This window comes from Salmo salar, chromosome 20, assembly GCF_965601325.2.
Source record: "Salmo salar chromosome 20, fSalSal1, whole genome shotgun sequence".
NCBI lineage: Eukaryota > Metazoa > Chordata > Actinopteri > Salmoniformes > Salmonidae > Salmo > Salmo salar.
This window is the reverse complement of record NC_138310.1, coordinates 54,642,193-54,657,802: the sequence shown is the minus strand read 5'-3', so window position 1 is coordinate 54,657,802 and position 15,610 is coordinate 54,642,193. Positions and strand designations below refer to the sequence as shown.

The following is a 15,610-nucleotide window of genomic DNA, read 5'->3' as shown; positions in this document are numbered from 1 at the left end:
CTAAGTCTGATTACCACCCTGTTTTCTCTGAGAAACCTACACAGAAAAACAGACCAATCACCTTCACATGACCTTGGTCTTTCAGGAACTAGCCAATCTGTGGAATAAAATAGAGTGATGGTCCAGGGCGCTCCATCAACAGAACCTCCACCTATACCTTCGCTCCACTGAGGCTGGTTTTATACGTCACATCAGTTCTTATGCAACTCAGTTCTTTCTAGCTTGACCTGACATTTCTGAAGAAGGTTCAGGGTGGATAAATCCAGGAGGTTAGAGAAATTGCAGTGCTAATGGCCTATATGTACACAATGGAGACAACCTCTCTGCCAGACTGCTTTCTCGAGCCAGTACTGTTGGTGTCTGCCTGCCTATCCTCCTACTTACTGGCTGTGCTACTTGTGGTGTCGTCTGAATGTACATTAGTAGTGCCCTTAGAGAAAGGTGTAGGAAAAACTAATGATGTAGCTATATGTATTATTCACATATTCTGTATACAGTATGAGATTACATTTACTTAATTGGGAGAGAAAAAAACCATCCCACTGGTCACACACTGTTTGAATTGTATTTTAATATACCTCTTTATTTAGGTTGTTGGCATGACATTGACACAATGACGTTGATTCAAACATACCATTTTAGTATTAACATTGAAACAAGGTCAAATAAAATGTCATATGAATCATATGAAATTCAACAATTTCAACCACCCCAATATACTGTATATTGAATATAGGATGTGGAATTTTCAACACAATTTCAACGTATACATAGTTCTGATGATTAGGTTGAATTTAGATTGATGTAACAACCTGTTAGTCAGGTTAAGTCATTGTACAAGTTGAAGTTTTACCCTAATTTCAATGTTTACAATGCTGGATAAAATTAGATGAAAACAGTACTGGTTGACTTTTTGCAAATCCAAATGTGTTTTCCACAGCAAAATAGGTTGACAAATGAAGTTGAAACAACGTTGATTCAACCAGTGCGCGCCCAGTGGGATAGCTTAAGTTATTACAAATTCAGACAAGTCTGATTTAAAAAAAATAAAAAATGAAGATTGTCATATACACAGAATCTGATAGCACACACACATTGAATAAAACAACAATTGGTTATAACTATATAGAAGGCCAGTATTATAGGATCCAGTACTTTGTAAAGACAATATCTGATGGAGAAATGAAAATCCCACATCAATGGACACTGGATAGATGATATTACAAATAATCTGTGCTTTTCATCAGCAAGCGAATCAATTAGCTTTCTTCCAAAAAGAACACTATCACAAAACTGGTCGTTTGGATCCAGGACCCCTGCTAACAATTCCATCATGACATGTTGCTGTCCGAATCATCTCGTCTTTCTCAACTCGAACATTATTTCCCCTTGCTTCCAGACTAGAATTTATTTAGGTATAGCATGGGTTAATATTAACCTTGATGTCTGCCTGACCGACCTTGGAAACAATGTTTAACTCTTACATTTCCATCTCTGTAGTACCATACATAGTGAACGGTGGCCAGACGAGATCACTTTTTCTGACCAATGCAAAAATCCCACATCAACGTCATTACCATGGACAAATCCAAGTAAATGCCAAGAGAAAACAGCTCAAACAAAGGAAAATGAAGCTAGTGTACTGTCATTCCAGGTTCAATGTTTGACGTGACTGAGCTGAAGTTGGCTTGCTAGGGACACGAACGTTATCCAGCCTGCATAGCAACCATTTTGTTTAGCAGAACAGACAAACGTCCCTTTGCATAGCAACTACGCAAAAATCATTAACGACTGGTTCGCACCTGTAGCAACACGACTGAAAGAACCAACAACCAGATCTCTGTCCGCACTATATCTTCTGGTGGAAGAATGACATTTTATATACTCACTTATCAAAATAAAGTTCATGTAAATATGTAAGTCATTGTTATTTCAATATGTTGGTAACAGATTTCTAAAAGCAACAAGGCATGCAAGGCAGTGCTGCATCATGAATAGTCACAGGGAAATGGTTTGACTGCGCTGTAGCCTTGGGCCGAATGCCATTTACCTGTGACTGTATTCATGATACACCACTGCCTCTGGTGCCTGATCACTAACTACACCCTCAGTACTCATTCAAAATGATGTGCTCGTTTCAAACATCAATGGATCCCAAAGGTGCCCACCTTTTAAGATAAGCAGAGGCTAAATTAACATACTATACCGCTTTCACACTAGTGAGTCGAGCCCAGCAGTACTGCACTGACCTGGTTAACAATCCACCCTAGTTGCTGGAGCCATGCTGGAAAGGACAATGTCAAAGGAAAATACATGAGCCAGGAGAGTATGGATGGGGTCAGCACGACACTGTGAAAAAGGGTACTAATGTAAACTGGAATGTCTGTATGTGACATCTTTATTCATTTTCCTGTCTTGTGCATCGACTCAAACCATGGCGCACTGCCTGAGATCGCATCGAGGAGGAAGATCATGTTGCGATGTCACTTCCTTTGTCTCCTCCTTGTCGGGTTACCATGGTTACAGGGCTGTTACTCCTTGGCGTTGTCTGAGGCAAAGGCTTGGCTGGCCACTACAGCCAACACCTGAATTAAAATCTAACCTAACTCATGAATGTTCAGCCATTCCCAACAGATAAGAATGATATTAACTAAACCCTCAGTATTCATTCAAAATGATGTGCTTGTTTCAAACATCAATGGATCCCAAAGGTGCCCACCTTTTAAGATAAGCAGAGCCTAAATTACCATACTTAAGACTGCCTCTTGTGCCTTATCACTAAGAGAAAAGTTGTTGGGCTAATATCTTTCAGTGCCGGCAGTGGGTCATATGGGTTGGGGGGGGGGGGTTCTCTCAGTCCTCTACACTCAGTCATTTACAACTGTCTCGGCATTCCAGTTTTCAGAAGTCCAGTTCTTGTCCAATTCTTGTTCCTGGTTTTAGGCAGTCGATATCAGATGAGGCAGTTCCATATTTAGAGTGCTACTCCAGGACATCAGTCGAGTGCCTTCCCCATAGGACAGGGCTCACATGGATTTTTCTCTTAAAGGTCAGTGGCTCATAGTGCACAGGGAGACAAAGATAAGCAACATGTAGTGTGCCGTGGCGTCTGACTAGATTTCAGATGCCCGGCAGAATAGTGTCCCTGGTCTCTGCCCTGACCTCACAGGCTGCCCTTGCGAATGGCGCAGCCGTCACAGACGCGGACAGGGTGGTCCCAGCCACGGGAGGGCACAGGGCGGCTCTTGGAGGAGCAACCGCTGCAGACACCCTGGCCACACGCCCGGCAGTGGTGCTTGGACATACTGGGGGTGAAGGCTTTGCTGCACCTGTGGCACTGCACGATCTGGGGGTCGGGGACCCAGTAGTCAGGCCGGGCCACTCCTTTCACAAAGCCTGGAACATGGAGGACAGAGAGAGAGAAATAAATAGCTCTCTTTATGAAGTAGATGCCATTGAGTCAGAGCGGAGGATAAAGACTGTGTAATCTTTGTGAATATAATATTAAAATGCTGTATCTTGTGGATTACTGTCTGCATATACTGGAAAATGTCTATGGTTTCCAAGTGTTTCTGTGAATACACAGAGACATGTATACTAGCTAGCTTTATTTGTGATGCATTTCTCAAACACGACGCTGGCTCCAACACGACGCTAGCCGTACTCACACAGAGGGTAGTCCACTGCAGTGGTGACCATGTCTAGAGTAGACTGGGCCACCTCCGTCACCCTGCGGGCCATCAGCCCCCGCGGCTCCACCACAGCCACTACAGGACACAGAGAGGGACCAACAGAGCCATCAGGACCACTGGAACACATTTTCCTTTAACCTCTATTCAACCAGGAAGTCCCTTGAGATGAGTCGTCTCTTTCTCGAGGGAGACATGAATGAACACTTACTATTCACATCAAACACCTTGGTTGTCTCCCAAATGAAACCCTATTCCCTTTGTTAGTACAACTTTTGTCCAGAGTCCAAGTAAGTAAAGTAAGTAGGTAAGTCTTTGGCAAGTAAGCGTTGTCCGACCCAGAACAGCCCACCTTGGTCAAATGTAGTGCAGTATAAAAGGAACTGGATGCCATTTGGGATGCAACCCTCATTCATTCATTACAAAAAAATAATACATTTGACTAAAAACTGATCCTGAATCAGACTAAGAAGGAGGTAACATCAGCTTGTACATTAACATCCATGACCAAACACTGATCCTAAATCAGACTTTGGGGGAGGTAACATTAGCTGGCATCCTGACCCTGGTTGGTGGTGTCTGTCCCTCCCTGGCGGTGGCAGGCGTCACAGACCCGGACGGGGGTGCTTCCCCAGCCCCTCTCGGGTACGGGCATCCTGCGGGTGGAGCAGGCCTGGCAGAAGCCCTCGCCACACGAACGACAGTGGTGCTTCCTCTCTGCCTCCTCAAAGGGCTTCTTACAGCAGTGACACGCCTGGGGGACAGAGCACAATAATGATTAGAATGTCAAGAGCCAGTAGTCAAAACTATACAATACACTCACAACCATACCAAACAACTCTGTTCAGTGCATCATTTGAGAATTACAACAGCCGAGTACTGATTTCATTCACTATAGTGATATATTGGGTTTAGAATTAATGCGGCATTCTTTTGGTATTTGGGCACTGGATCTATCGCCTCAATAAAAACAGCTATTCTTAGGGCTCTGCTATCTGTTCAAAAAGCCTGTGAGTGTGCTGCTGGTCTAGATGCCGTGTTGCTGGTTCGACGATGCTGTGAGAGTGATGACTCACGGTGATGTCCGTGTTGGGTCTCCAATAGAGCGGGGCCACCTGGTCAGTGAGCCAGGACGTGACAGCCTTGGTGGGGCCCGTGCTGTACTCCGACACAGACTGGATCACAAAGTTCATCCCATCCAGCATCCTCTGGGCCGCATTCTGGTGGTCCGTCAGGAAGGCCTCAGACTGGACACACAAAGACAGGGAGAGCAAAGGTCAGAGGGAGGCCATCTTTGAATGTATTTGATATCCATGTTGGTAGTGTGTATACATCCATTCACAATTGATGATGACCGTGACACATTGAAGTACAGCGTGTAGAGTTGACGTTGCCAGTGCAAGTAACATTATCTTTATTAACCTTTGACAGGTGACATACTTTGAAAGTTAAATATATTCCAGAGACTTTGCGCATATATTACAACCTGCTGTCACAAATGCCTCTAAATATTCTCACTGATACTTCAATTGAGCTTGAGTGACTGTTTGCATGTTGTGCCAGTCAGTACAACGAGGAGTGTGTTGGACTAGGAAGCTCTGCTCACCCCGTCCCAGACGTGTTTGACCTCGGGCCGCACCACGCCGCTCTCTGGGTCCTGGTTGCCCAGCCAGTACTGCCGGCTGCGGTAGATGATGCCACAGCTGCCACATTCCAGGACATACCTGGCAGGACAGGGGCACCGTGGTGGAGGAAAGGATGAGAGGTGAATTGCGTTCGATGGCAGAGTGGATTCTATGTTTGGACGTGTGTACTTCATTGAATGGATTCGAGAGCCCTGGTTGAAAGGGACATCTTTAATGCTATCATAAAAGTTCATGCGTGTGTGGTGTGTGTGTGTGTGTGTGTGTGTGTGTGTGTGTGTGTGCGTCTCAGTGTCTGCAAAAGAGTCCAGATTACGTCAGCAACTCACCCAGACCAGGCGTACTTCGCCAGCCCAAACCAGGGGTTGTCTGTGGAGGCTGAGGTTTTAGGAATGACAATAACCTCCCTGCCCCCCTCATAGCACCTCTGTGTGGGTAGGACCAGATCAGGGAGAGAGCACACAACATATGATTACGGCTAGGTTCATGCATTTCACTAGTACTACAAACCGTTCAACACCATCTCCACAGGATTCAATTCTATATCGTATAAATAGAAGAACACTACTGTCAACTTTCTTTTCAGATCACATGAATAAGTCTTTATTGCCTTCAACTGAACTTAATTTCTTTCTCTTATGTCCCATGACAGACATAGAGCATATGTGAAATGTCTTACCTTGCAGATGAGGACCTTGTTGTTGTACTGGTGAGCGTACTGACACAGTCCGTCTGCCAGGTGAGGGACCCTGTCTCTGAGATGGTTCATCCCGTTCTTACAGCGGATACTGAGGGGAAAGAAAACAAGGAAAACCCATTTACAAAAATCAGAAGGACGGTTGAATAGATCTATCACAAACCTAACATCCAAGTTACTTGTGTAAAACGTGAAGGTGTACAGAAAATACTTGGCTGAACGTCTGTGAATAACACTCCATGTTGGTGGATGGCCAAAAGGCGTTTCTCCTTCGCTCCTAGCGGCTTAACACGTTAGATGTGCATCATAACACATTTATAACAGGGACAAACAAGGCTTTATACTCAAGCAGTGAGCGCCTGTTAAACCAATACCTATTTCTGGATATGAACACCAATCAGTGTTTTTAGGGAAAATATTTGGTTTCTAATCTAGCTCAAATTTCCCAAGTGAAAGAAGACATGGTACTGTACAGAATGAATACCCATAGAGAGGTGTGATATCCATATGACAAACCGACTTTTATGCTTCCTTTGTGGCAACCCATCTGGGAGGGACACATATCCTAGCACTATTTGCTCGCATGCAGCATGTGAATACACCATTCATTAGTGCACACTGTAGCAAAACATTCTGCAACGGAAAATGGTTTGCAACAACAATTTCAGGTTAGTCCCTGCCCATTTAGTTTTGATTCATGTGATAGTTACTCTGAGCAGATATATGCAGCAGATGCAGGTAAGTCACTTACTTGCAGCTGAGGCAGACTGAAGAGCAGGTGAAGTATTCGTCAGGGAAGAAGGAGTAGAGGGGTATCTTGTCGTCAAAGATCTCCCCACAGAACCTGTCACTCAGGGCCTGGAGAGGAGGGGAGAAGGAGTGAAATGAGGAAACCAAGGGGTGGAAAGGGAGGAGCCAAGCAGGATCATGAGGTCAAAAACAAACAATCAATGGGTTTTGGAAAGGCCTGTAGACAAGCACCCAATTCCCATTAACATTCACTAGTACTGGCATTACCTGTCTATCAAACAAATGAATTATGCGACAATACAAAGAGGTACCAACACACACAGACCTGCAAGGCACTGAAGACGATGGCAGGTTGACGGGGCGATCGGGTGGCAGTGTTCCTGACTTGCTGGCGTACAGCCTCCAGGAGCAGAGAGTAGTTGGTCGGTGGAGTGATGGTCTGTGTGCCCACGTACTGCACTGAGCTGAAGGCCTCTGTACCCAGGCCCAGGTCATGGAAGCGCCTCTGGAGCTGAGTGTCTGCATAGCCAGGGACATCTGTTCGCTCTGTGGGGACAAAGTAGGACATCGTCTTGGGTTGAGTTCACACACCCACCTGACTGTTGTGTAAATGGTGTAGTATGTGTGGGTGTGACTGAAGTAGCTGGGGAACCTGTATCTGTGTCTCAGCCAGTGTGACGGTATGGATGTTATTTATCCCTAAGGGGCAATTACTTTGGGCAGATGAGTCTGCAACAACATGACAGCATACCCCAAACATACCACAATGTGTTGCCTAACATCTCAGGAGCAAAATGTTGTGTAATGCATGCATAGAAACAGATGATTGCATGTGTTGCATGTTAGTGACTGGGCCTCTCCTGTACATACCATGGCCCAGTAGCTGGGTGTGGGTGGTCTCCTGGAACACGATGACCGCCGGCCCCAGAGAGGAGAGGGGAACGTCCATGCCACAGCGGCTGGAGAGGGCGCGCAGCTCGGGGGTGAAGTGCTTCAGGTAGGCCCCTGAGGCGCTGCTTAGGAACTGGAACATGTCGTTGTGCAGCCTCTCGGCCCGCGTGCGGTACACCACCACGTCCGATACGGCCAGCACCTTCAGCAGCAGACGCATGCGCTGGTTCTGGTTGGCCGCCGCCCCCAGCAGGCCCTCTGTGTCCAGAGCCACCAGGCCCAGCCCGGAGTCAAAGGCAGCCCACACGCCCACCGTGCAGGAGCTGGGGGACTTGGAGGTGTAGAACACGGTATCCCCGCCAAACAGGATGTGGTTGAGGGTGTGGGACTTGCCGTCACCCGTGTTGCCGAAGATGGAGAGGACCTTGACGCCCTGCATGTCACCGCAGCCCAGCCTCTCCAGGAACTGAGCCTCATCGTGGACCTGGGTTAATGTTGGAGAGGATGGGAGATCAAACTATGTTATAGGCAGCTGTAAGATGTTATGTTGTCAGATACATGTCAAATTACTTTACCTGTAGGAGCAATTTTGGCTTACTTATGTGGTTGTTGTGTTGTGTATATAGTTTGTCTATATTTATTCAATTAATGTGAACACTAAAGGGCACTATATCGACTTGGGTCATGGGTCAAATGTATAGGCACACAGGTGACCAGAAAATATGGATGCACAGAGGTATGGAGAAGACATGCAGATGTAATTACCGTAGGTGCATATTTTTAGTTCCAATGTGTTAATGGTGAGCAGGGTAAACAGGACAAGATGGCTCCTGCATTACCATTTGGCCTAACAATGATGTTATGAAAGAAGGTAACTTTACACTGACTATAGTGATTAGTAGTCACATGGCTCAACCTTACCCTTATTCGTGACTCAAATTGCATTTCATTACATTGAGCCATTGGATGTCCCCTTTAGCCTTGTGAAGAAAATGTCCCGACGATACCCAAATCATCTGTTTAAACGCAAATACACCTCGCACGCGTTCCAGTTTTTGAAACATTTGGAATTAGAACTTAACATTCATATAATCGAGAGTTTTTCTTTATTCTAATACACAAGATACTTACTGTATGACATTTTAGGAAAGTTGCAAAAACTATCAAAGAAATGCATACAAAGATAACCTCAACCCATTCCACCTCTCAGTCAGCCTCCACATCCTCCCTCCACAACCAGAAACCATGCCTCGCACACCAGCAGTGCTGCCTGCCAGCAGTAATCTTCTATGATTTATAGAGAGATTCAAGGGGCTATCATCATTAAGTAAAATAATGTTTTTTGTTGTATATTTTTTTTTACTTTGCCCTAGAAGCATATTGCCCTAGAAGCACAAGGCACTCCAACATCAATGTGCTTACCTGCTGTCGGGGACACAGTGAACAGTTGGGGCCAATTTCAACGTTAAACGTTTCCTTGGTGTTAAATACAGTCTGTGAACAAACTTAAAATGTATAAGTTGATGGTTCGGTTTACAGGATAATTTTCCATATTCTGTTCCAGTTAAAGGGTTGTTCAGATTCAATTAGATCTGTGGGCCATACCTTTTAATGGCTAGCTCAGAATATGAGCTTTCCAAAAGTTGTTTATATATTATAGCGATCAGTCCTTTTGGGAGCCCAGATCATTTATTTATAAATCCCATCATTGGATGGTTTGGTAATTGGATTTCCTAAGAGACTCCATAGGCCAGCATGGCTGAGCTAAGTTGTAAATACAGAAGGAAAAAAAACGTGTTTCCTGGTAATGTGTACGCATCTTTCAAATCTTGGAATGTTCTCAAACCATTGCTGTCCATGATATCGGTAAGGATTCCACATTTGGACCATTGGGGGGGATGCAAAAGGCCACCCTCCAGATCACAAGGCATTACTGTGAAACATTGGCGTATAGGCATGGCATTTTGATTCCCAGTTACATTGATTTTCAATTTTGCACCAAACAGAAATTGTGTGAGCAATAATAAGCCCAAAGCGTAGTTTACATTATTTAAGGGATACTGTATATTAGTGAAGACCACTTCTTCCAGGGCAATAGGCAACACCATATTTCTCTATACTCAGCCGGGGGAGCAGAAGAATCACGTCTTAACCAGTTTAGGATGGGATGTAAATACAATGTAAAGTTTGGTACGGATAGTCCTCCGTCTTTTCCTCTTTGTAAATGTGTTCATTTGATCCTGAATCGTTTACCTTGACATATACATTTTTAAACCACACTATGAATTTCATCCCAATAGACAGAACTGGGAACAATGGGAAGCATTGAACTACAGAAACTCAGCGGTGGCTATTTATTTATTTTGACAATAGATATTCTGCCGGTTAAAGCAACTGTGTTATTTCATCTACCAACTTTTTTCTCTCTCAATTCATATTGAATTGATTTGAGCGTTGTGTTCAAGTTTCTGTCATTGGTTTTATCTAAGGAAGGAAATATATCTACTCCCAAATACTTAAGATGACAAATGATTGGTAGATGGAGTCCTGAGATGGTAGACCTCAGAAGGAATACTGTCCTATCCAGGTGATTTGCCTTTGTTCATGCTATCCAAAAGCTTTTGAGTTCATTGAGAGAGATTTGGGCTCCCAGCAAGGTGGCTTCTTCTGTTGAGCGAAAAGGAGTTGTTCATTCTTCTAGAAAGGACTTAGTCTGACTTGGTGTGGATTTACAATCAGAGGTGTACACAGTTCTTTATAGAAGCGGGAGAATCTGATATTGAATCTGAATCAGGGGATTTACTAGATGCTATATCAGCTAATTGATCATTACTGCGTAGCTTGTTGGCCAGTAAATGACTGGGACGATTACCATGGATGTAATGGTTGAGTCTTACTCGACGGATGGCACATTCTGCTCTCGGTCTTATCAATAAACCAAGTTGTGTCTTGACTTTGGAAGAGTAATGGCTACCTGGCCTGAAAAAAGTGTTTGTTAAGAACGCTCCAACACAGTTAACATTTCAAAATTTGACATTTTCTTTCGTTGTGATTTATTAAACTCTGTTGCATTATTATCTGTAATAAAACCTTTGCTGAATTTTTATTGACTATTATTAATTAATTTAGTTCGCAGTAGTAATAAGTGTGTCGGTCAGACAAGCTCATGTCGAATTTCTATTTTCTTAATTAAAGAAACTAGAGGTGTAGATGGTAGTATGACATCGATTTGTGAAAATTATTCCTGCCTGTTTGAATAGAAAGTGTACTCTTTTGCTTAAGGATTATGTGCTAGCCAGGCATCAATGAGGTTGTAATCAGAGAGTGTATGCTGGAGAGCCTTGGTTGCCTGTGGATTGTAGTTGTTCTTATTAGATATTTCCCACATGTCCAAAATACCATTCATGTCTGTCCCAATAACCAGATGGAATTCAGTTAACTCTAACAATATGCAGACAATCAAAACATGTAGGATCATATGCATTTGGAGTGTACACATTAATAAAAGGTCATTTTCTTTCCATTATGGATACATTTTAGGAAAGTGATTCTGCCTTCTTGGTCTTCCCCTTAACCCAGGATGGTGATTTTGAGTTTCTTATGTGTCATTATGATTCTGCATTCTATGAGTCCTTTTGGAGCAGGTGTGTTTCAAGGAGCATTGCTATATCTACATGGCTTCTTGAAAGGATATCAAGACAGCTGGAACATTTAAGAGGACAGTTTAGGCTTTTCAAATGTGTTCCACACGGATGCTGGTCCATGTTGACCCCAATGCTTCCCACAGTTGCGTCAAGTTGGCTGGATGTCCTTTGGGTGGTGGACCATTCTTGATACACACGGGAAACCGCTGAGGGTGAGAAACAGCTGTGTTGCATTCCTTGACACACTCAACCCGGTGCGCCTGGCCCCTACTACCATACCCTGTTCAAAAGCACTTAAATATTTAATACAAATAAAATGTGATTTGATTCACACTGAATTGCACACATACGCAAGCAATGTCGCAATTGTCTAGAGGCTTAAAAATCCTTCTTTAACCAGTGGATTTAATAAGTGACATCAATAAGGGATCATAGCGTTCAACTGGATTCACCTGGTTAGTCTGTAATGGAAAGAGCAGGTGTTCCAAACATTTTGAACACTCAGTGTATGTGCTCTATACGATGTACAAAAAACATGAAGATGTATTTGTGAGAACACTGCTGCCAACCGAGACTACACTTCCTCCCCTCCAAATTCAGCTTCAAACGACCCCAATGGAGCATAACTGGGACGGACGTTTAGCACCTCGACTGGTGGCTGACGGCTGTGCTTTTGATAATTGTGTCGAGTGCAAACAGGATGCAACATTGCTAAACTGCATACAGTATGTGTATATTTTGTATTTGGAAGATTCCAAAACTACATCGCAAGCAAGGATCATTCATGTTTCTAAATGTTAAAACAAGAGCGTCGGAATTGTAGTTCATTGATCCAGGTGTGGTCCCGATGTTCAATTGTGAACTCAAGGGCTGGGTAGCTAGCCACAGCCTCTTGGGCTCTAGACAGTTAATTAGCTTCAGTCTAGACTTGAGTGTGGCTAGCTGCTTCTAGCAACACGGGTCTATTTACATACACTAGTGTTGCTCACGATTGTATTGGGTTGCGCAAAAACAGAAGTTATATCCAATTCCATTTCAACGGTGCTGGTGGGCAGGATGGTTTGTGATTATGATGGTGGGAATTTTAGACAGAATATCTAGGGGATTGTATTATTAAACAGGCTTTACAAATGTGGGTCTGTTGACCCACTTCCTCTCTGCATACCTCTAGTCAAAACGATCATTTTGATATTTTGTCTCAAATACCCCCCCAGTCTTAATGACCAACCATCCTAACCACCGGTGCAGTAAGTCAAAATGGAATTGTATTTAACTTCCGGAATTCCTGCGGACTGTTTTTGTGCAACCCAATATAACTGGGATCAACATGTATGTAAATACACAATCATTGCTAGGGAGTTTTTCCTAGCCACCGTGCTTCTACACCAGCATTGCTTGCTGTTTGGGGTTTTAGGCTGGGTTTCTGTACAGCACTTTGATATATCAGCTGATGTAAGAAGGGCTATATAAAACAAATTGATTTGATTGCTAAAAGCAGCTAGAGTGTGGTGTGTTTGCACTGCCTGATTCATTGGGGACTTTCCTGAAAGGAAACAAACAATACCAGTCATGCTGACAGACCATAGACCTAGATAGAGGACTAATGTTTATATATGTGCCATTATAGTGTCTGTGACAGTACGGGCAGCGCCATTGAGGCTACAACCCATAGGAATCCCCACCCAGTTGACTACTTTAAAATGGCGGAATCCCACAATGGCGCTGCCCATGTTAAAACGGCCCTTTGGCCACTGTTATCTATGTAACAGACATCAAGGTATAATGCTCCTGCCCTTTTGAAAACGAACCATCTTTAACTAGCTAGTCATACTTACATGGCTAAAGTTCCTTTCAAGTTAACTGCGCGTCGACCATTTCGACGAAATTGCTACAAAACAAGAATAGCCTGCTAGTATTGTTCAATGGCTAAGTAACGTTAGCTTAGGTTAGACGAGGCCCATGTCAAAATAATGAGTAACGATAGCTAATTAACACCGTAGTTGGCTGTTAGTTGTGTAAGACGGGATGGCAACATGATATATTTAATTTTATTAACACAAACATGACAACTGGCTAATGTTACCCGTTGGCCAACCAGATGGGCTTTGTTTTCATTCTAGCCAGTTAACGTTAGTTGCGTGCTAGAAAATCGACGTCGTTACCTGTAGATTTTCTTGTTCGTCAACCAAAAGAAAACTCCGACCATTTTCCGAGTGTTCTTCTGTTTTTATGTGACAAAGCGATACCTCCTCCATTTCTTTCATTAGTACTTCGGACATTGTTATTAAACCATCCCTGGCCTGACCCTAGCAGAAACTTCCCCCACTCCCGACAACAACAAGACAACGCATGGATTGGTGAGGGAGGAGCCATCAGCAACAGAGCACGGAAAAGACGACGTAGTTACGTGAGGAGCATTCTGTCGTGTGCTCAGCAGCAGCACCATCTTGTGGTGAATATGCAAGTTGACACGATTAGTGAAAACCACTGAATGCGAGGGAAGAGAGCACACAATTTAAATGCTGGACCGTTTAGAGTCGAAATAGCATAATACAAAATCCCCATACAAATCCGTCTGTTTAATCTAGAGATGTCTGTTTTTTTTCATGGGCTGCGTCTCAATTTACTGCGTCCGCTGATGTCAGCCTTCCTTATCTGTGGTGAAAGGTGGCAGAGCTACAGCAGTTTGTCAGACCATGAGACTTCCCGAAAATCGGTCTTCTCACGAAAACATCTGTAGCGTTCAAACGGTTATAACCCCTAACTATTATGACCCCTTTGTGGAAAGTAGAGAATCTCACGAACAAGTAGCCTACATGTCGGGTTTGCTCTAGGACGCCCACAAGCCTCAAAAGACTCATCTGAAGGTAGCCCGGTACCAGTTAAAAAAAATGAATGGTAGTATTGTATACATTAAATGTATGTCAATATATATATTTTTACAAATCATTTCTTGATCTTTCTTATATCTCTGAGATATAGGAAATATACTTCAAAACAAACATATTTGTTTCCTCAAATATTTTTTAAACCTATTTTTTGATAAATAAAGGGGTCCTAAAATTCTAAATCAAATAGCTAAATGTTCCTTGTTATAACAATCTTAAAACAAATCCATGTTAGCTCACCTGCTTCAGGTGATAGAAATCTGAACAAACTACCAGTGCTTTGAAAAGGAGATTTAATTATACTTTTTTGTGGATATATTGTCTCACGTTCCTACCGCCAAAAGGACCAACCGCACAGACAATCGGCAAAGTACATTAAAATATAATTTTATTCAACATTCTGGCTTGTTGAGGTTGTGAGAGGAAACTTTCCTGATTCAAACGCTCATTTCTGCCCGATGTAGAATTCAATGCAATTCAACATTGGGTTTCCAGGCAATGCCCTACCAAGCAAAAGAGCAGTAACTGCTAATTGAGTGGAACTGAGAAAAATGGCATTAACATTTTTTAATTGTCCAACCAAATGAGTTGTAGGCAGATCACTGGAAATGTGGTTATCTGTTATCTTACTAACAGGTAATTTTTTATTCATATTGACCCTGACTTCTGACATGACCTTTGACCCAAAATGGCAGTTACTGCCTTGTTGCTTGGTACACCCACTGGAGTATCTTTCCATACAAAAGTATGTGGACACCCCCCTGGCTATTTCAGCCAGACCTGTTGCTGACAGGTGTATACATTTTTTTATGTATATATTTGTTTTATTTAACCTTTATTTAACTAGGCAAGTCAGTTAAGAACAAATTCCTATTTACAATGACGGCCTACCAAAATGCAAAAGGCCTCCTGCGGGGACAGGGGCTGGGATTAAAATACAAATAAATATAATTAAGTTATAGAACAAAACCCATATTACGACAAGAGAGACAACACAACACTACATAAAGAGAGACCAAAGACGACAACAGAGTGGCAGCAACACATGACAACAACATGTTAGCAACACAACATGGCAGCAGCACAACATGGTAGTAGCACAAAACATGGTACAAACATTATTGGGCACAGACAACAGCACAAAGGACAAGAAGGTAGAGACAACAATACATCACGCAAAGCAGCCACAACTGTCATTAAGAGTGTCCATGATTGAGTCTTTGAATGAAGAGATTGAGATAAAACTGTCCAGTTTGAGTGTTTGTTGCAGCTCGTTCCAGTCGCTAGCTGCAGCGAACTGAAAAGAGGAGCGACCCAGGGATGTGTGTGCTTTGGGGACATTTAACAGAATGTGACTGGCAGAACGGGTGTTGTATGTGGAGGATGAGGGCTGCAGTAGATATCTCAG

General features: G+C 43.2%; 1 protein-coding gene across 1 annotated transcript; it reads right to left on the bottom strand.

Moving 5' to 3' along the window:
- Positions 1 to 551: 551 nt before the first annotated feature.
- LOC106580829 (zinc finger FYVE domain-containing protein 1) lies at positions 552 to 13,690 on the bottom strand. The gene is made up of 11 exons (XM_014162294.3): positions 13,477 to 13,690; positions 7,650 to 8,154; positions 7,105 to 7,325; positions 6,781 to 6,887; positions 6,012 to 6,120; positions 5,662 to 5,759; positions 5,296 to 5,413; positions 4,766 to 4,936; positions 4,254 to 4,443; positions 3,669 to 3,767; positions 552 to 3,396 (listed from the first exon to the last, which is right to left on the bottom strand). Exons 1-11 carry the CDS (start codon positions 13,591 to 13,593, stop codon positions 3,164 to 3,166), a joined length of 1,968 nt encoding a protein of 655 aa, XP_014017769.1. The 5' UTR covers positions 13,594 to 13,690; the 3' UTR covers positions 552 to 3,163.
- Positions 13,691 to 15,610: the final 1,920 nt, after the last annotated feature.

Excerpts from the sequence above, each read along its gene's own strand:
- LOC106580829 (XM_014162294.3), bottom strand. The coding sequence starts at position 13,593 with ATGTCCGAAGTACTAATGAAAGAAATGGAGGAGGTATCGCTTTGTCAC. Across the intron at positions 7,326-7,649 it reads CACCCAGCTACTGGGCCATG|AGCGAACAGATGTCCCTGGC; the intron begins GTATGTACAGGA and ends TTGTCCCCACAG. Across the intron at positions 5,760-6,011 it reads ACAAGGTCCTCATCTGCAAG|AGGTGCTATGAGGGGGGCAG; the intron begins GTAAGACATTTC and ends CTACCCACACAG.